This window comes from Centruroides sculpturatus, unplaced genomic scaffold, assembly GCF_000671375.1.
Source record: "Centruroides sculpturatus isolate CEXI.00-Female unplaced genomic scaffold, Cexi_2.0 scaffold20, whole genome shotgun sequence".
In the NCBI taxonomy this organism is placed as follows: Eukaryota; Metazoa; Arthropoda; class Arachnida; order Scorpiones; family Buthidae; genus Centruroides; species Centruroides sculpturatus.
This window is the reverse complement of record NW_019384333.1, coordinates 1,379,167-1,401,136: the sequence shown is the minus strand read 5'-3', so window position 1 is coordinate 1,401,136 and position 21,970 is coordinate 1,379,167. Positions and strand designations below refer to the sequence as shown.

General features: G+C 30.0%; 1 protein-coding gene and 1 long non-coding RNA gene across 6 annotated transcripts in view; one reads left to right on the top strand and one right to left on the bottom strand.

Moving 5' to 3' along the window:
• The window catches only part of LOC111631113 (ankyrin-3-like), a 279,012-nt gene that overhangs the window by 193,117 nt on the left and 63,925 nt on the right, over window positions 1-21,970 (top strand). For all 3 annotated transcript variants that reach the window (XM_023375329.1, XM_023375323.1, XM_023375315.1), the window contains 5 exons: window positions 8,020-8,271; window positions 9,124-9,190; window positions 10,350-10,556; window positions 12,360-12,488; window positions 16,205-16,305. In XM_023375329.1, coding sequence (XP_023231097.1) covers window positions 8,020-8,271; window positions 9,124-9,190; window positions 10,350-10,556; window positions 12,360-12,488; window positions 16,205-16,305 — 756 coding nt within the window. The remainder of the gene's footprint in view (window positions 1-8,019; window positions 8,272-9,123; window positions 9,191-10,349; window positions 10,557-12,359; window positions 12,489-16,204; window positions 16,306-21,970) is intronic.
• The window catches only part of LOC111631154, a 95,603-nt gene that overhangs the window by 26,587 nt on the left and 47,046 nt on the right, over window positions 1-21,970 (bottom strand). The window lies entirely within an intron of this gene.

The following is a 21,970-nucleotide window of genomic DNA, read 5'->3' as shown; positions in this document are numbered from 1 at the left end:
GTGTTTTAGCTATAGGAAGATAGGAAGAGTTTAAAAAAATAAAGTTGTAATTTAAGTGTCACATTGAATTGATATTATAGTTTGAGATTATTAAATTTCATAATTCTGATAAACATTCAAGTAAAATCAAATTTTTTATTTTTATAAAACTACATAAAAAATATGTTTCATTTAATTGAATAAATACATTAATGATGAAAAATTCATCCGAAAAACATTGTCTATTATTAATTTTTTTTATAGCGAAACCTGAACTCATCCACCGAGCAGACTTGCGACTCTCTGATATTGCGCGAGAACTCGACGGCGACTGGGAAATTTTAGCGCTGCAACTCGATATTTCGGAGACGGAAATTAACTCTATTAAATCGGATTACCCGGACGACGACAGACAACAGGCATTAATAATGCTTAGGCAATGGATGCAAAAATCGGGACCTAAAGCTACAGGTAAGAGATGTTTGAAAATTTAAATTTTGTATAACATTTTATTAACATTTCTCAATTTTGTGTTTGATATATATTATATCATATTCAGAATGTCAGACAATTTGCTTTTAACAATTACATATTTGGTTATTTGGTTACAGATCTTATAAAATATTCTACTTGAGGACAACACTACTAACATATTCTGCAAAACTTCATTTATTTATTTTGGATTTTATGCAGATAGCATAAGAAATTGTTAATTTTATAGATACTTATTTACAAAATTATATCAAAGTGAAATATCACTGACTGACTATATATACAGGAATCAGATGCTGATATTTGGAGGTTGATTTCTCCATCACTGAAAGGCCTATAGTAATTCTGAATATCTCGTTTGAAAGATAGTTATTTTCTTAGTTAGTATGTAAAGTTTCAAGTTTTTCTATAAAGGGGTTGCCAAAATGTTGTATTTTGTTTTTTTCTTTATCTGATACTGCAGGCACTCCTAGAAAAAATTAGTGGGTCTAGAAAACTCAAATTTTCTTGTTATCTGTGAGGTACCAGCCAAACTTCCAGGTCGATAGGTTAAAGTTCATGGGTGTTCTCCGTAGAGCTATTTTATTTTTATGCCAATTATAACTTTTTATAACGATTTTATTAATGGCATATTGAAAGTGCTCGGTTGGTAGCCGTCGCATTGCCGAGTGCCAACCAAACTATACGGTATGTCATCATCTTGGTGTCACACAATCATTAGCAAAAAAAAAAAAAAAAAAATTGATATCCAAACAAAAACATCTGAGATGTAAAAACACTTATGACAATTTGGTCATCCAAATTGTCATATGTGTTTTGTTTGGTTTTATGTTTGTTTGTTTGGTTATATGAAGACACTAAACACACCTTACGCATTTTTCAATTAACTAAACTTAAAGGTATGTTTAGTGTCTTTCATGTACTGGTGAAATTCCAGCTTCAACTATTATTGATGCAAAACTGTCTGATTAACTTTAGCTGAATGGACACAAGATTACTAGTAAAACAGTAAACAAATGAATACAAAAAGACTTTTTTGTATGGATGCAAAAAAGTTACACAACAAAGAAATTGTCAAAATTGTTTTTAGTAATTTGTAAAGACTTAAATTTCTTTTTTATATCTTCAGACGTTTCTTTTCTTTTCATCAAAATTAATATATAATAAGACTGATATAAGAGTAATAGTGCAAAATTATGAAATTCTTAGTTTTCAGAGCCATTTTATGATTCTAAAAATAATTTTAGTAAATTTCATTCAATTTTAAAGATTGGATTATTTCAAAAATCAAAAACAACATACTGTAAATAACCTAAAAAATCAAAATTATTAGCAAAACATTTTAATCTTAATACTCAAATAAGGCATTTATTATGACTTACTTTATCCAAACTACATTTTTAAATTTTGCTTTCAGAAAAAAACAAATTTATTTTCATATAAAGTTAAATTAACATCAATTTCAGGCAATGATTATTTTTTGGATTTAAGTTCACTTATGAATCAGTGTAAGATAATTTGATGACTGCCATTAGAAATATTGTTTTGTTTTGATGTACTTTAATTCATCTTTATTTTTAAAATTTTACAATAAATTACTAACAATTGCTTACTTTGTCACTTATTATTCAATTTTTATAACATGTATGTCTGATTGCATATTCATTGTACACTGTATTATTATATTATTTAACCAAATAATATTTTTCAAGGATTAATAAATTAATTTAATAATTATAACACCAGATAATTCAGTATAAAAAATTATCTTATCATGTATGAAATAAAAATATTTGTTCTTAGGTAATAGTTTGGAAAAGGCATTGAGAAAAATCAAGAGAGACGACATAGTAAAGCAATGTATGTTCAACGTCGAATTAGTCACGGATGCCGTCGAAAAAGCGGTTGCCAAAGTTCATTTAGACCAATCTGGTAAAATATTCATTATATTAATAATTAGTTAGTTATTTATAAATATTCTTATCTACACTAATTTTTTGTTGAACTAGTATTATTAAAGACTTATTATACTCTGTATTGTTATGTTAAAAGTATTCAAATTCTCTCTCAACTTTTTTAAGAATAATAAGATTCTTAAATGAAAAATTTTATCCTGTGATTGGCAAGGAGTACAAATAAAATAATTCACACTGTTGGCAGATAATTTTAAAACAAGAACATTATATTTCACTTCACATATACGATAGTAATAAGAACAGAAATTATTGGTTACAATACCACGGCAAACATGTTTAATTAGGAATAACTGTGCAATTTAGTTACTGTTACAATAGTCTCGGTATCAATAGCACCTCTTCTTGCACCGAACACCGAAACATGCAGAGATAGTCTGGTCATAAACACATTTTATGCTTACAAAAACTACTTAGTTACTATGACTAATGAACAGACTTTTACACACCCAGCCTATTTAATTAACTTAACCAAAATGCAATATCCAAAATATCCAACAAATGTGGCGGAGACAGAATAGAAAATTACCACAACCGTAAAAAAGACAGAAGGGCTATTCACAAGATTTTTACTGGAATTATTTAGCATTCTTTTAATAAGGTGTAAGCACAATTATTACAAATCATTACAATTAATTGTAATTGTTGGCAATTGTATATTCTGTTTCATGTATGTCATCCGATTGATAACCAAAATGTATTTTGGCCTTACTGACTCTTAAGTTAATTAAATATGCTAGATGTGTAATAAGCCTGTTCATTAATCATAGTTACTAAGTAATTTTTTTGTACAGTAGAGCCTCGATTATCCGACCCCCGATTAACCGCCACCTCGGTTAACCGACCGTCCTAGTCGGCAAATTTCAAATGTCCGCTAGTGATGTGGCGCTACAATATTTGGCTATGTCTCGGCTACTTTAATATTATTTTTACGTGTTTTAGCTGGCAACACTCATTCGACCTTGAAAGGGAGCCAGTATTTAAACGAGGCTTAATTTTCTAATTTTTAACGATACAATAGCGACAATTATTATTTTAAAAAGTTTTTGTTTGTTTAACATCGATGAAAATTCAACGCGAAGTAGGTTAATAGCGATATACTAATATACTACACTAATAATGGATTTTTTCATACTTTTCGGTTATCCGACTTTTCAATTATCCGACCAACCCCAGTCCCCAATTGGGTCGGATAATCGAGGCTCTACTGTAATGGATTTTTTCATACTTTTCGGTTATCCGACTTTTCAATTATCCGACCAACCCCAGTCCCAATTGGGTCGGATAATCGAGGCTCTACTGTAATTGAATAATACTGGAAAGAAGCTTTTTAATACATTTTATGCTGTTTGATAGATTTTCCCAGACTTTGTAGATCTCTCCATTCTCTAGTCTTACTTAAATATTTGGTTAATTGTGTCCAGGCAGAAATGAAATTTGTCACCAAAGATGATCTGTCATTCCAAAACCATCTATGTTTGATGGTTGTAACTCCACTGTACGGGTGTGTTAGGTAATCAGCATGAGGGGCATTATCAATGCAGTTCTGCCTCTGTTTCTCACCTCGCAATTATGCAGGATAATACCTAGTTCTTGATATATGCCTCTATCTGTTTCTAGATGGTGGAAGGAGAAGCTGTTAACTTTCTCTTGGGATAGTTTGTTGATCAGATCATTCCCAGCATATGTCTCTCTCTTCCTATGGCCACTGTTGCTAACAACCTCTGAAGTCTGTTCAAGATGGCTTCACATTTAGTGAAATGTCCATCCTATTCCCCCAATCTAATGATGCAATCCCCCTCAAACTCGAATATTTGTACCATCTTTGTACCACCTTTAAATGAATCATATATGAATCATATATGGTGTTCAAAGACCTCCAAACAAAGGTACATTGAAAATACTGAATACATTGAACCTCTAAGAGTCTTTTTACATAGTACTGGGTTAGCAATATGATAAGACATTTTGTTGGCAATACCCAATGTTCGTTTGTAGCTTAATGGTAATCATTTGCATACCTATCTGAAACATGGCTGTATGTCAACTTCTGCAGTAACTGGACAATTTATTTTTGATGCACAAATTTTTGTCAAAGAGAGTATATTTTATATTTGTCATCAATCTGAGAGAGAAATTATCACAGTTAAGTAATTTAAAACCAAAGAAGGTGACTAATTTCAAAATTACTATCAATATTTTAGTATAAAACTCGGAGGTAATTAATATAAAAAATAATCATCTGTAAGAGTAGCTAAAATAAAATTTTCATCATAGATCAAGGAAGGATACATAAGAATTACAAATCCAAAGAATATTCAGCATATTCTTTGGATTTGTAATGGAACAAATAATGTCTTTCATTATAGTAAAATTTAAGTGTAAAAGTAAAAAATAAAATAACACCAAAATGTTTCCTTTACATCTTTAACATCAAGGATGACAGCATTTATTGAAGTTACAAAGAGACAAGAAGATTGATGTGAACATTTCTTTATAAAAAATTTAGAATAGTGTAGTAGTATGAACAGACATCAAATGTGGCAGAAGCAGAGAGAATAATGAATGTCAAAATGTTGTTTTTTAAAACATTCTGAAGTTCAAACAAACAAATTTTAATTTTACTTTTACTTTATGTCAATAGAGAGGGCTTAAGCACAAGTATCCTCCACAAATCTGCCCCTAGTTGCATCCACTTTCATACTGACATTGATTACCGATAAACTGTATTTACTATCGTAAATGTTTAAGAAGTAATAAGGAGAGACGGTGGTCTGTCGGCATCTTTTTGACTTTATTAAAGTCAAAAAGATTCCTGTTGCCTCTTATTATTATTTCTTATGCACCGTATGCCAAAAATTACCTAAGTTGTTTTTGGTAAATGTGATAAACAATAGAAATAGATTTTTCAATTATAAAATTTATAAAGCAATAAGAGCAGATTATAAATAAAATAGTTTGTAGCATAACTGGAGCCAAAGCCATGATTAAGACTCTGCTCCAAAAATCTAATATCTGTTGTTATTAAGTTAAAGAATGAAACATGAAATTGTAAACTAAGGCATAATTTAGGAGTTTGGTGTTAGGCTTAAAGAACACAAGTATAATATCAAGAAAGGATGCAACACTACAGTACTTATGTAAATCTCTATAGTGAAATAGGATGAAGCTGATATTGTTAAACCCTTGTGCTTCCCAGCATTAGCAATGAGTGCTGAGAAAATTGAAATTTATAGAAGCAAACTAGAGGATGCATGCATCAATGCAAGGGATGCCAAAGGTTTACCATCTGCATGGAAGGAAATGCATAATTAAAAAGTTTTCTATGAACTCCTAAATTATGCCATAATAGTTTTTTATTACTATTTATTTAAGGTATTATTACTGGAGTTTTATTATTATACATGTATAATTTTTTGTATTTATTTATGTAATTCTATTTTGGAACATCGATGTTCTAATCTCATTTAACCTGAAGATGGACTATTGAAAGAGCTGAAAACATAAGTTTAGTTTCAATAAATTATCTTGGCAACTTAATTAGTAGATCATCAAAATACACCTTGTTTGCTGAGTGCATTTTGGTAATTGGATTTGAGATGATAAATTAATTTGCTACAACTTCAATCAAAATAAACATAATTTTTATAAACAGAAAGTGAAATTACACACACACACACACATAGACATTATATTGGGCATAAATCTAAACATGTCAGATTATTTTGGTTATATAATATGTATATATATACGTGTGTGTTTATTTTTAGGATTTGATACATTCAAAGAAGAATTAGGATCGTCCAGAGATGCTTCCTTAAGAAGAGAAGTTTCTCTCGACGTTTCTTACGACGAACAAGATTTGATAAAGGTGATCATTAATTATTGTTTGTTTTTAATTTGTATTTTAATTGAATATAACAAATAATATTATACAAATGTTTTATAAACAAGTTTTGTTTACAAAACTCATAAGTCAAAAACTTTTCTGATTTTGTAATCTTATAAACAAGTGCTAAATTACTAACGAATTGTTATTATTTATTCTTTTCAATTTATATGATATTTATTTGATTCTTGTTTAAAATTTTCTAAAAGCTCTGATGTACCAAAGCTCTATATTTTTTACGTTTTTGTAATCTTTATTATGATGGCAAACGTATTTGACTTCTTACAAATTGCAAAATTCAAACTTCCAGAACTGCTTAAATAATACAAATGAAGTCAGAAATTTATGCATTTCCACAATTTCTCAGCTTGTCTTCAGATCACTGTTACAAACATGGTCATAATATAACTTTTTTGTAATGATCTGACAAAACTGTTGAATTCAATATAAAATATAACAATTTTTATTAGAATATTTTGCTGTTGTAGTTAGTACAGCATGAACAAGAACATTTCCATAAAGCTAATTTAATTATGTTCATGATATCTTGTCATAATTGGGCTTGGTTCCATCCATTAGTACAAAGATTCTAAATTAATTAGCCGCACAATTTTAGCATTTATATTGAGATTACGGGATGATCTCAAATTTATATTGTTTATAACCACTTAGAATTGCAATAATTATCGACAAGGTCTCATTGAGAAAGATGTTTTATTTAATAACATACTTCTCTTTGTGCACCTTGCTTTGTTTCACCATAATTGTTATTGATAACTATCACTCATTAAGTATAAATTAATATAGAGTGTTATTACATGGCACATATCCTATATAGCAGGCCTGGCCAGCCCAAATTGTTTCGTGGGCCACAATTTAGGCAAACATGCTTTTAAAAAAGTAAAACAAATACAAAATGAATAAGATTTCATTGTTATACCAAGAGTTTGTACTCTCCCTTGCACATTATAACAATGACACATGCAAATTTTCATTTATTTAATTATTTTTGTATATATGTTATGGACAAAGTGATAAATCAGGCATTATTCATGATGACAGGCATTATGAATAATGACCAAATAGGGTGCGCAGTGTGATAAATATTGATTCATTTATCAAATTGACCGGTCATTATGAATACTGCTATCACCTAGTCGGGCAAAGTGATGATAATAAGTTGAGGAGTGATCATCCGACATATGCTAGCCGATCGGCGCACTGAGTTGCGTGTGCATATCGTGTTTAGTACAGAATTTTAAATTTGATTTAAAAAACTCTATTTATTTCATTTAGAAATATTTATGTTTTGTAAATTATNGTTTTGGGCCTCCATCTGTGTTCTGATTGGCATCGGGCTTATATCCAGATGCAATTTGAGAGTGAAAGACTGCGGGAGGTCGTGATCACCAGTTAAGACAATGCCAAAATTCACAATTAACCCGAGACGGACTATCTTGGGACTTTACATTGTTTATGAATTCTTCCTTGATCATGTTTAACTTAAAATTCTTCTGTCCCTTTTTCTCCGTTCTTTTTAATTAAAATGTTAAATTTTGACTAATTTAGTGATATTCAGGCTATATCTGGATATCACTAAACAACACTTCATAGTACCAAGATAATGATTTTTCATATTCAGAAATTCCATTTATTTTAAATATACATATAACTTTTTTTATTTAGGTTTTACAAAACAAACCACAATATTTAGAGTTTGCTGGAAATTTGGTACCTATAACAAAATCTGGAGACCAATTATTTCTGACATTCCATGCATTTAGGGAAAATAGGCTTCCATTCTCGATTCGTATCAAAGATCCACTTCAAGAACCAATGGGACGTATTGCATTCATGAAAGAACCAAAAGTGGGAAGGGGCGAACCTCAACCGGTTCCAATCTGTAATTTGAACATAGCACTTCCAGAAGTATGCAAGGTATTTTAAATTTAATTATTTTATTTTATAATTATCAACTGGGTCAAAGTTTTGTGCAAATCAAACCAACCTTCAAGTCTTTTTAGTGCCACTATATCTGATTTATCATTTTCTTAGGAACGAAATAAACTGGGCTTTCTGTCTTCAATAGTGTAGACCGGGGACCTTTTTGCATTCACATGCCATGTATTGAGCATACAAATCTTTAAAAATGTTTATGCATGCCAAAGTTCTGTACTTCAAATAACTACATTTAAATAAATGAATATGCTTTAATTAGCATAAATATAAATAAGCCGATTGAAAAAGGATGATAGTATGATAAACTGAAATGTTGATTGAAAAAACAGGTAATAAAATCATATGATAGATTACATGCCAGATGATTTCTCCAATGTGCCACTTTGGGCACGTGTGCCACAGGTTTGCTATCCTGGTGTAGAATTTCCTGACACCATTTTAATGAATAAAAACACCTTGATAAAAAACCTCAAATCTTGGTCTATCAAAATGTTTGAATTAAGTCAACAGGTTCTTTGTCACTGCTAGATGGCAGTCAAATTATTTTTCTTGCTACTTTTGATCAATCCTGTATTAAATATTGTTCTGATTGTTCAAATGTTTTTATTATAAAATTACTAAGCTCATATTAATTTATTGTTAGATATCAGTTATCATTTGAAATACTATCATTTAACAATTCAGTTATTTATATTATCAGACAATTTAATTAAACATTAACTGACATTATAAAATTTCTTAATATTTTTACTAGAAAATTTTAAACTCCTTTAAAAGTTTTTAATATCTAATTTGAAAAAATAAACTATCTAATAGCAATAATCATTTCAGATGGATAATATATCAGAATTGGTAACATTAGAAAAGAAATACTGTTTTGTACAAGAAACTGGTTTAGGTAAGAATTATTTTTAAATTAATAATTTAGAAAAAATACCTTATAAAATTGTTTTATTTATTCTGTATATCAGACAAAATATTTTCAACAAAATTATTACTTTTTAAAAGTTGTGGCAATTTATCAAATCAATGCAACCCCACAAATACTTTTAAAATCCGGTCCGATGTTTAATCGGACGACGAGAAATTAAATGTTGGAGTGGATTTTAAAATTATTTGTGGTGTTATAGTGATTATGGTAGCCTCTCAAAGCCGGTTATCTAATTTTTCAAACAATAATTTTGAAGAACTATTTCTGTAGTTCTTCAAAATTATTGTTTGAAAAATTAAGATATGAATTCTATCCAGATTTATCTCAATTTCATATCAAATACAGATCACTTATTAGGAATAAGTTATATTAATAAAACAAAATTAATATAAACAAATTATTCTATACACATTTTGCCACATTTGGTTACCTTAGAGGTCATAAAGATCAATTTCTGTAGTCTGGCAATGGCCAGATCTCAAGGTTTTGCATTAAGGAGGTTTGACCTGTATTAATAAAATAATGGATGACTAGACGTGTACTCTCAAAAAATGTTAAATGTAATTAATTATTAGACTCCTTAAACCTATTAGCATAGTAGATTGTTTAATTTTGTACAAATGGAGTTGACTATTGTATGGAGATAAAAATTTATTAGAATTAACTTTATAGTTGATACTAATTACATGATACAGGAAGGTAATCTTTTCTATTCCATTTTGTATTACTGTATAATATATATATATCTGTTGAAATTATTTATTGTAAAAATTACTAAATAATAATCTGAGTAAGTATTCAAGTTTTTTGCATTTTATATAATAATTTTTGTTCATATAAAGGAATTATTTTTACTTTAAATATATGGGATAAAATTTTAGTGGTTAAGAACAGATAGGAAGATAGGAAGAGTTTAAAAAAATAAAGTTGTAATTTAAGTGTCACATTGAATTGATATTATAGTTTGAGATTATTAAATTTCATAATTCTGATAAACATTCAAGTAAAACCAAATTTTTTATTTTTATAAAACTACATAAAAAATATGTTTCATTTAATTGAATAAATACATTAATGATGAAAAATTCATCCGAAAAACATTGTCTATTATTAATTTTTTTTATAGCGAAACCTGAACTCATCCACCGAGCAGACTTGCGACTCTCTGATATTGCGCGAGAACTCGACGGCGACTGGGAAATTTTAGCGCTGCAACTCGATATTTCGGAGACGGAAATTAACTCTATTAAATCGGATTACCCGGACGACGACAGACAACAGGCATTAATAATGCTTAGGCAATGGATGCAAAAATCGGGACCTAAAGCTACAGGTAAGAGATGTTTGAAAATTTAAATTTTGTATAACATTTTATTAACATTTCTCAATTTTGTGTTTGATATATATTATATCATATTCAGAATGTCAGACAATTTGCTTTTAACAATTACATATTTGGTTATTTGGTTACAGATCTTATAAAATATTCTACTTGAGGACAACACTACTTACATATTCATTTATTTATTTTGGATTTTATGCAGATAGCATAAGAAATTGTTAATTTTATAGATACTTATTTACAAAATTATATCAAAGTGAAATATCACTGACTGACTATATATACAGGAATCAGATGCTGATATTTGGAGGTTGATATCTACATCACTGAAAAGCCTATAGTAATTCTGAATATCTCATTTGAAAGATAGTTATTTTCTTAGTTAGTATGTAAAGTTTCAAGTTTTTCTATAAAGGGGTTGCCAAAATGTTGTATTTTGTTTTTTTCTTTATCTGATACTGCAGGCACTCCTAGAAAAAATTAGTGGGTCTAGAAAACTCAAATTTTCTTGTTATCTGTGAGGTACCAGCCAAACTTCCAGGTCGATAGGTTAAAGTTCATGGGTGTTCCCCGTAGAGCTATTTTATTTTTATGCCAATTATAACTTTTTATAACGATTTTATTAATGGCATATTGAAAGTGCTCGGTTGGTAGCCGTCGCATTGCCGAGTGCCAACCGAACTATACGGTATGTCATCATCTTGGTGTCACACAATCATTAGCAAAAAAAAAATTGATATCCAAACAAAAACATCTGAGATGTAAAAACACTTATGACAATTTGGTCATCCAAATTGTCATATGTGTTTTGTTTGGTTTTATGTTTGTTTGTTTGGTTATATGAAGACACTAAACACACCTTACGCATTTTTCAATTAACTAAACTTAAAGGTATGTTTAGTGTCTTTCATGTACTGGTGAAATTCCAGCTTCAACTATTATTGATGCAAAACTGTCTGATTAACTTTAGCTGAATGGACACAAGATTACTAGTAAAACAGTAAACAAATGAATACAAAAAGACTTTTTTGTATGGATGCAAAAAAGTTACACAACAAAGAAATTGTCAAAATTGTTTTTAGTAATTTGTAAAGACTTAAATTTCTTTTTTATATCTTCAGACGTTTCTTTTCTTTTCATCAAAATTAATATATAATAAGACTGATATAAGAGTAATAGTGCAAAATTATGAAATTCTTAGTTTTCAGAGCCATTTTATGATTCTAAAAATAATTTTAGTAAATTTCATTCAATTTTAAAGATTGGATTATTTCAAAAATCAAAAACAACATACTGTAAATAACCTAAAAAATCAAAATTATTAGCAAAACATTTTAATCTTAATACTCAAATAAGGCATTTATTATGACTTACTTTATCCAAACTACATTTTTAAATTTTGCTTTCAGCAAAAACCAATTTATTTTCATATAAAGTTAAATTAACATCAATTTCAGGCAATGATTATTTTTTGGATTTAAGTTCACTTATGAATCAGTGTAAGATAATTTGATGACTGCCATTAGAAATATTGTTTTGTTTTGATGTACTTTAATTCATCTTTATTTTTAAAATTTTACAATAAATTACTAACAATTGCTTACTTTGTCACTTATTATTCAATTTTTATAACATGTATGTCTGATTGCATATTCATTGTACACTGTATTATTATATTATTTAACCAAATAATATTTTTCAAGGATTAATAAATTAATTTAATAATTATAACACCAGATAATTCAGTATAAAAAATTATCTTATCATGTATGAAATAAAAATATTTGTTCTTAGGTAATAGTTTGGAAAAGGCATTGAGAAAAATCAAGAGAGACGACATAGTAAAGCAATGTATGTTCAACGTCGAATTAGTCACGGATGCCGTCGAAAAAGCGGTTGCCAAAGTTCATTTAGACCAATCTGGTAAAATATTCATTATATTAATAATTAGTTAGTTATTTATAAATATTCTTATCTACACTAATTTTTTGTTGAACTAGTATTATTAAAGACTTATTATACTCTGTATTGTTATGTTAAAAGTATTCAAATTCTCTCTCAACTTTTTTAAGAATAATAAGATTCTTAAATGAAAAATTTTATCCTGTGATTGGCAAGGAGTACAAATAAAATAATTCACACTGTTGGCAGATAATTTTAAAACAAGAACATTATATTTCACTTCACATATACGATAGTAATAAGAACAGAAATTATTGGTTACAATACCACGGCAAACATGTTTAATTAGGAATAACTGTGCAATTTAGTTACTGTTACAATAGTCTCGGTATCAATAGCACCTCTTCTTGCACCGAACACCGAAACATGCAGAGATAGTCTGGTCATAAACACATTTTATGCTTACAAAAACTACTTAGTTACTATGACTAATGAACAGACTTTTACACACCCAGCCTATTTAATTAACTTAACCAAAATGCAATATCCAAAATATCCAACAAATGTGGCGGAGACAGAATAGAAAATTACCACAACCGTAAAAAAGACAGAAGGGCTATTCACAAGATTTTTACTGGAATTATTTAGCATTCTTTTAATAAGGTGTAAGCACAATTATTACAAATCATTACAATTAATTGTAATTGTTGGCAATTGTATATTCTGTTTCATGTATGTCATCCGATTGATAACCAAAATGTATTTTGGCCTTACTGACTCTTAAGTTAATTAAATATGCTAGATGTGTAATAAGCCTGTTCATTAATCATAGTTACTAAGTAATTTTTTTGTACAGTAGAGCCTCGATTATCCGACCCCCGATTAACCGCCACCTCGGTTAACCGACCGTCCTAGTCGGCAAATTTCAAATGTCCGCTAGTGATGTGGCGCTACAATATTTGGCTATGTCTCGGCTACTTTAATATTATTTTTACGTGTTTTAGCTGGCAACACTCATTCGACCTTGAAAGGGAGCCAGTATTTAAACGAGGCTTAATTTTCTAATTTTTAACGATACAATAGCGACAATTATTATTTTAAAAAGTTTTTGTTTGTTTAACATCGATGAAAATTCAACGCGAAGTAGGTTAATAGCGATATACTAATATACTACACTAATAATGGATTTTTTCATACTTTTCGGTTATCCGACTTTTCAATTATCCGACCAACCCCAGTCCCAATTGGGTCGGATAATCGAGGCTCTACTGTAATTGAATAATACTGGAAAGAAGCTTTTTAATACATTTTATGCTGTTTGATAGATTTTCCCAGACTTTGTAGATCTCTCCATTCTCTAGTCTTACTTAAATATTTGGTTAATTGTGTCCAGGCAGAAATGAAATTTGTCACCAAAGATGATCTGTCATTCCAAAACCATCTATGTTTGATGGTTGTAACTCCACTGTACGGGTGTGTTAGGTAATCAGCATGAGGGGCATTATCAATGCAGTTCTGCCTCTGTTTCTCACCTCGCAATTATGCAGGATAATACCTAGTTCTTGATATATGCCTCTATCTGTTTCTAGATGGTGGAAGGAGAAGCTGTTAACTTTCTCTTGGGATAGTTTGTTGATCAGATCATTCCCAGCATATGTCTCTCTCTTCCTATGGCCACTGTTGCTAACAACCTCTGAAGTCTGTTCAAGATGGCTTCACATTTAGTGAAATGTCCATCCTATTCCCCCAATCTAATGATGCAATCCCCCTCAAACTCGAATATTTGTACCATCTTTGTACCACCTTTAAATGAATCATATATGAATCATATATGGTGTTCAAAGACCTCCAAACAAAGGTACATTGAAAATACTGAATACATTGAACCTCTAAGAGTCTTTTTACATAGTACTGGGTTAGCAATATGATAAGACATTTTGTTGGCAATACCCAATGTTCGTTTGTAGCTTAATGGTAATCATTTGCATACCTATCTGAAACATGGCTGTATGTCAACTTCTGCAGTAACTGGACAATTTATTTTTGATGCACAAATTTTTGTCAAAGAGAGTATATTTTATATTTGTCATCAATCTGAGAGAGAAATTATCACAGTTAAGTAATTTAAAACCAAAGAAGGTGACTAATTTCAAAATTACTATCAATATTTTAGTATAAAACTCGGAGGTAATTAATATAAAAAATAATCATCTGTAAGAGTAGCTAAAATAAAATTTTCATCATAGATCAAGGAAGGATACATAAGAATTACAAATCCAAAGAATATTCAGCATATTCTTTGGATTTGTAATGGAACAAATAATGTCTTTCATTATAGTAAAATTTAAGTGTAAAAGTAAAAAATAAAATAACACCAAAATGTTTCCTTTACATCTTTAACATCAAGGATGACAGCATTTATTGAAGTTACAAAGAGACAAGAAGATTGATGTGAACATTTCTTTATAAAAAATTTAGAATAGTGTAGTAGTATGAACAGACATCAAATGTGGCAGAAGCAGAGAGAATAATGAATGTCAAAATGTTGTTTTTTAAAACATTCTGAAGTTCAAACAAACAAATTTTAATTTTACTTTTACTTTATGTCAATAGAGAGGGCTTAAGCACAAGTATCCTCCACAAATCTGCCCCTAGTTGCATCCACTTTCATACTGACATTGATTACCGATAAACTGTATTTACTATCGTAAATGTTTAAGAAGTAATAAGGAGAGACGGTGGTCTGTCGGCATCTTTTTGACTTTATTAAAGTCAAAAAGATTCCTGTTGCCTCTTATTATTATTTCTTATGCACCGTATGCCAAAAATTACCTAAGTTGTTTTTGGTAAATGTGATAAACAATAGAAATAGATTTTTCAATTATAAAATTTATAAAGCAATAAGAGCAGATTATAAATAAAATAGTTTGTAGCATAACTGGAGCCAAAGCCATGATTAAGACTCTGCTCCAAAAATCTAATATCTGTTGTTATTAAGTTAAAGAATGAAACATGAAATTGTAAACTAAGGCATAATTTAGGAGTTTGGTGTTAGGCTTAAAGAACACAAGTATAATATCAAGAAAGGATGCAACACTACAGTACTTATGTAAATCTCTATAGTGAAATAGGATGAAGCTGATATTGTTAAACCCTTGTGCTTCCCAGCATTAGCAATGAGTGCTGAGAAAATTGAAATTTATAGAAGCAAACTAGAGGATGCATGCATCAATGCAAGGGATGCCAAAGGTTTACCATCTGCATGGAAGGAAATGCATAATTAAAAAGTTTTCTATGAACTCCTAAATTATGCCATAATAGTTTTTTATTACTATTTATTTAAGGTATTATTACTGGAGTTTTATTATTATACATGTATAATTTTTTGTATTTATTTATGTAATTCTATTTTGGAACATCGATGTTCTAATCTCATTTAACCTGAAGATGGACTATTGAAAGAGCTGAAAACATAAGTTTAGTTTCAATAAATTATCTTGGCAACTTAATTAGTAGATCATCAAAATACACCTTGTTTGCTGAGTGCATTTTGGTAATTGGATTTGAGATGATAAATTAATTTGCTACAACTTCAATCAAAATAAACATAATTTTTATAAACAGAAAGTGAAATTACACACACACACACATAGACATTATATTGGGCATAAATCTAAACATGTCAGATTATTTTGGTTATATAATATGTATATATATACGTGTGTGTTTATTTTTAGGATTTGATACATTCAAAGAAGAATTAGGATCGTCCAGAGATGCTTCCTTAAGAAGAGAAGTTTCTCTCGACGTTTCTTACGACGAACAAGATTTGATAAAGGTGATCATTAATTATTGTTTGTTTTTAATTTGTATTTTAATTGAATATAACAAATAATATTATACAAATGTTTTATAAACAAGTTTTGTTTACAAAACTCATAAGTCAAAAACTTTTCTGATTTTGTAATCTTATAAACAAGTGCTAAATTACTAACGAATTGTTATTATTTATTCTTTTCAATTTATATGATATTTATTTGATTCTTGTTTAAAATTTTCTAAAAGCTCTGATGTACCAAAGCTCTATATTTTTTACGTTTTTGTAATCTTTATTATGATGGCAAACGTATTTGACTTCTTACAAATTGCAAAATTCAAACTTCCAGAACTGCTTAAATAATACAAATGAAGTCAGAAATTTATGCATTTCCACAATTTCTCAGCTTGTCTTCAGATCACTGTTACAAACATGGTCATAATATAACTTTTTTGTAATGATCTGACAAAACTGTTGAATTCAATATAAAATATAACAATTTTTATTAGAATATTTTGCTGTTGTAGTTAGTACAGCATGAACAAGAACATTTCCATAAAGCTAATTTAATTATGTTCATGATATCTTGTCATAATTGGGCTTGGTTCCATCCATTAGTACAAAGATTCTAAATTAATTAGCCGCACAATTTTAGCATTTATATTGAGATTACGGGATGATCTCAAATTTATATTGTTTATAACCACTTAGAATTGCAATAATTATCGACAAGGTCTCATTGAGAAAGATGTTTTATTTAATAACATACTTCTCTTTGTGCACCTTGCTTTGTTTCACCATAATTGTTATTGATAACTATCACTCATTAAGTATAAATTAATATAGAGTGTTATTACATGGCACATATCCTATATAGCAGGCCTGGCCAGCCCAAATTGTTTCGTGGGCCACAATTTAGGCAAACATGCTTTTAAAAAAGTAAAACAAATACAAAATGAATAAGATTTCATTGTTATACCAAGAGTTTGTACTCTCCCTTGCACATTATAACAATGACACATGCAAATTTTCATTTATTTAATTATTTTTGTATATATGTTATGGACAAAGTGATAAATCAGGCATTATTCATGATGACAGGCATTATGAATAATGACCAAATAGGGCGCGCAGTGTGATAAATATTGATTCATTTATCAAATTGACCAGTCATTATGAATACTGCTATCACCTAGTCGGGCAAAGTGATGATAATAAGTTGAGGAGTGATCATCCGACATATGCTAGCCGATCGGCGCACTGAGTTGCGTGTGCATATCGTGTTTAGTACAGAATTTTAAATTTGATTTAAAAAACTCTATTTATTTCATTTAGAAATATTTATGTTTTGTAAATTATATCAAAATATTATTAACAATTTTTGGTATAAATTATATAAAAAATTAAATGTTTTTTAGTTTATTTATTTGAGCAATTAAGATTTTCATGACATTTGGAATTATGTAATTTTTTTTTCTTTGTAGCATTTGCATCTATTAGATTTGCAACCAATTTTGCAGCAGCATCGACTATAGCCTTGGCTTCCAGAAATTAATGACATTCTTGCACATTCTCTAAGCAAAATTTCTGCACCCGGTACATCTCTAATAGAAATAAGTTTTCTTTACAAACAGTAAATTAGTTTCTGGAATATAATAGATTTAATATACCATATTTGGTACCCAGTTTGTAAAGGTTTTTATCTTTAAACGCAACAACAACACCTAAAATATTTTTTCCATCACTGTGGGCTAGATCTGCATCAGGTACACGAATCCTTACTGTATCACCAACATTAGCTGCTGTGTATTGGAATTTGATGTATTAATCATTTTTTCTGCTTGCTTTTTAAGATTAAACAAAGCCATCTCACTTGTTTTAGACACACTTATTTTTTCTTCTATTTTTGGATAAATTGTTTGGATTGTTTCTTCTTCATTCACCAATTCTGTAATACTAATAACATCTCCACAACACCGTGTTATAGTAAAATTAAACAACTACAAATCTTTACGGTGCGATATTAAATAAAATTATCAAGAAAAAGTTCCCACAAACGTTTTCGAACCGATTTAAGGTTCTTCATCAGGTGAAAAAAACGTAAATATGTAAAAAATCATTCGATGGAATACAAAATTTGAAAGAGATTCGATTAACGAAATCAATGAATCCTGCAGCTGTCGTCATCAACAGGCATGCGCATTTTACTGATGTAAAAGTTTTTTATTTATGTAGAACTTTTTCTGTCGTATATAAGCGTTTGCCACGCTGGGGATAGAGACAATTCATCCTTATTGTTAATACACTTGTTGTCATGGGCCGCTTTATATATACAAATTGCTTCGATCCATCTCAGATGCTCGGTATGAGGTGTGGTGTGGATGATCCTGGCTTCGTTAAATCTTGGATGGATGTCTGGATCTGTAGCATTACGAGCCAGTGCAGTAGTTACTCTTTTGTGCTGTATGTCAGCCTTGTGCTCCTTTATTCTGACACCTAACGAGTGCTTAGTGGAGCCAATGTATAATAATTCTTCATTACACCTATGATCATTCAATGGGATGACATATACTCCCGATAGCATGTCATTGTTGGGAGCATCCTTAGCATTACGGAGAATATTAAATACAGTAGGACATCTCCTGTATGCGATGTTGATGTGTTTCTTTTTGGCAATCTCGGAGTACAGCTTTTGTAAACACGGGCTGTAAGTGACAGGAACTCTGTCTTTAGGATCTGGTCTTTCTTCTTCCTGCAATATAGCTTGTGCAGATACTTGTGGATGATGTAGTTTCCTGGATAAGTTATTTATAAGGTTATTATAACCTTATAAATAACTTATAAACCTAAAGACAGAGTTCCTGTCACTTACAACCCATGACAACAAGTGTATTAACAATAAGGATGAATTGTCTCTATCCCTAGCGTGGCAAACGCTTATATACGACAGAAAAAATTCTACATAAATAAAAAACTTTTACATTGGTAAAATGCGCATGCCTGTTGATGATGACAGCTGCAGGATTCATTGATTTCGTTAATCGAATCTCTTTCAAATTTTGTATTCCATCGAATGATTTTTTACGTATTTACGTTTTTTTCACCTGATGAAGAACCTTAAATCGGTTCGAAAACATTTGTGGGAACTTTTCTTGATAATTTTATTTAATATCGCACCGTAAAGGTTTGTAGTTGTTTAATTTTACTAATAACATCCTGGTTTAGATTTTTTTCACGTGAAGATGATGTAGATCTTTGAACTTCATCAGTTATATTGCTATGTAAGGGTGGCATTATCAAATAATCTTTCATAATGTTTTCTTGGACGGTACCTGGACTTTCAGAGTTTGAGCAACTTTGACTTACTTTGTCGATAGTTTTAAAAAGTCTCTCTAGATACTCTTCCGTATTAATGTTGATCAATGATTCGTTGGGTATAAAATGCTTTAGTCCAACTTTTAACTTTGCTCCAAACATGGCCTCATAGGGGCTGCAGTTTATACCAGCATGATGCACTCGATTTTTCATCAGTTATACAAAATGTAATCCTTCCGACCATTTGTTAGTATTGTTAGTCTCAACCAAGAAGTAAGCATATTTTCTACGTCTTGATTACATCTTTCTACTGAACCCTGACTTTGTGAGTGCCTGGGCTTTTCATGAACCATTTTTAACTCGGACCACACATTACACATTTCTTTGATGACATTATTGGCAAATTCTCTGCTGTTATCGCTTTGTAGAATACTCGGTGCACTGAAAATTGTAAAAATGTCTAAAAGAACATATGCTACTTCTTCAGCCTTTTTGGTTTTTAATGGTCGTAGTTGAATGAATTTAGTTATATAATTTTGATACACGAGTATAAATTTATATTCCTCGTCATCATGCGACTACATATCTATAAGATCGACCTGACATCTCAAGTTCATTTTATTACATAAAATTGGTTTAACTACCAAGCCTTTCTTAGGAACATTCTTTTTTTTCTGACAGATTTCACACAAGTTCAAATAAATTATGATCATTTCCCTTGTAATATTTTTATATTTCGTACTTAATTCTTTTTCCATACGGTTTCTACCACCACTTCCAATAGCAATATGAGCATCGTGCAATATCTGAAATATTTCTTCCGTGTTAACGTAATATTTAATCGCATTACCTTCTTTTATAAGCATAATTAATTTTTCTAAATTTCCAATAGATACAACGTCATATCTACGCAAACGCTGATATTTTCCCGGTAACTTAGAAGTAACTTTCATTTTTGACTCTCACTTTTTGTATCATTGACAAATATGCTGATTTTGTAAAAATTTGATTGTTCTTACCTTTTTCTGCTATTAACTCGTTTAATCAGTTGTTGAAGCGATTATTCATATCGCTTAATGATTCCTCCATGATCGTTACTTTTGTCAAAGAAGAAAGATTAACTACTGGTCACATAAATTTAAAATTCGGTACTAAATGCAATATGCATTCGCAAGTAAGATGTAAGTTCTGATTGGCTAACGTATGTCAGATGATCACTCCTCAACGTATTATTATCACTTTGCCGGACTAGGTGGTAGCAGTATTCATAATGACCGGTCAATTTGATAAATTATTGAAATTTATTACAATGCCCGATTTTGTTGGTCATTATTCATAATGNTGTCAGATGATCACTCCTCAACGTATTATTATCACTTTGCCGGACTAGGTGGTAGCAGTATTCATAATGACCGGTCAATTTGATAAATTATTGAAATTTATTACAATGCCCGATTTTGTTGGTCATTATTCATAATGCCCGGGCATTATGAATAATGCCCGTATTAATCACTTTGTCCATAACATATACATAATGGGAAACAAAAGTTTTAATAGATATATAATATTGCTTAGCGGGCCACACAATTTAACGTGAAGGGCATCCTGTGGATTGGCCAGGCCTGCTATATAGCTTGAATTAAATCATTGTTTAACTTTAATATGTTAAAAACACTACAACAATGTGCATATCATTAATAACTCTTATTGTTGAAGGATTATGCATAAACTGCATTAAAATGCTTACAGAATATTTGACAATAGGCACAAACCTAAAAATGCTAGGAAATTATTAAAATATGTTTTCACACTCAAGTAAAGCAGGAATTTTGATGATTATAATTTATCAAAAATTGGAGAATAATGTTGGATTAAATTAAGTACCAAAACCAAAACAAGGAATTATGTACCTTGTCTTTCTTCTGTCAACATATATTGTTCCTCTTCTAGTTCTGAATTTTTACCTTTTTCTCTTGATTTTATTACATGTACTAGCTGCAAAGACCCACTTCGCTGGGGTTTTATTTGTGGGCAAAAAGTAACGATAGTGAAGATTAAGATAATTACATTATAGCCAATCTTTCCCGTTTTCACAGAATGCAAGAATTAGGTCCCCCGTTTCCAGACTAATTAGAGAATTTTTAGAGTCTAAAAATATGATTTCTTGCAAAAAACTGCCTGTAAATGCATGCCGCTTTATATTAACACTTCCATTGTTAACACTACCACTATTACACATCTTCGCAGTCAACCACTTTCAATCACATATCTCCTGCACCCTTATAGCTATCAAGACACAACCACCATAGTGCACGAATAGAGACTTGGGGCTACTACCACATACAAACACCATTCATGTGCGATGTGTAGT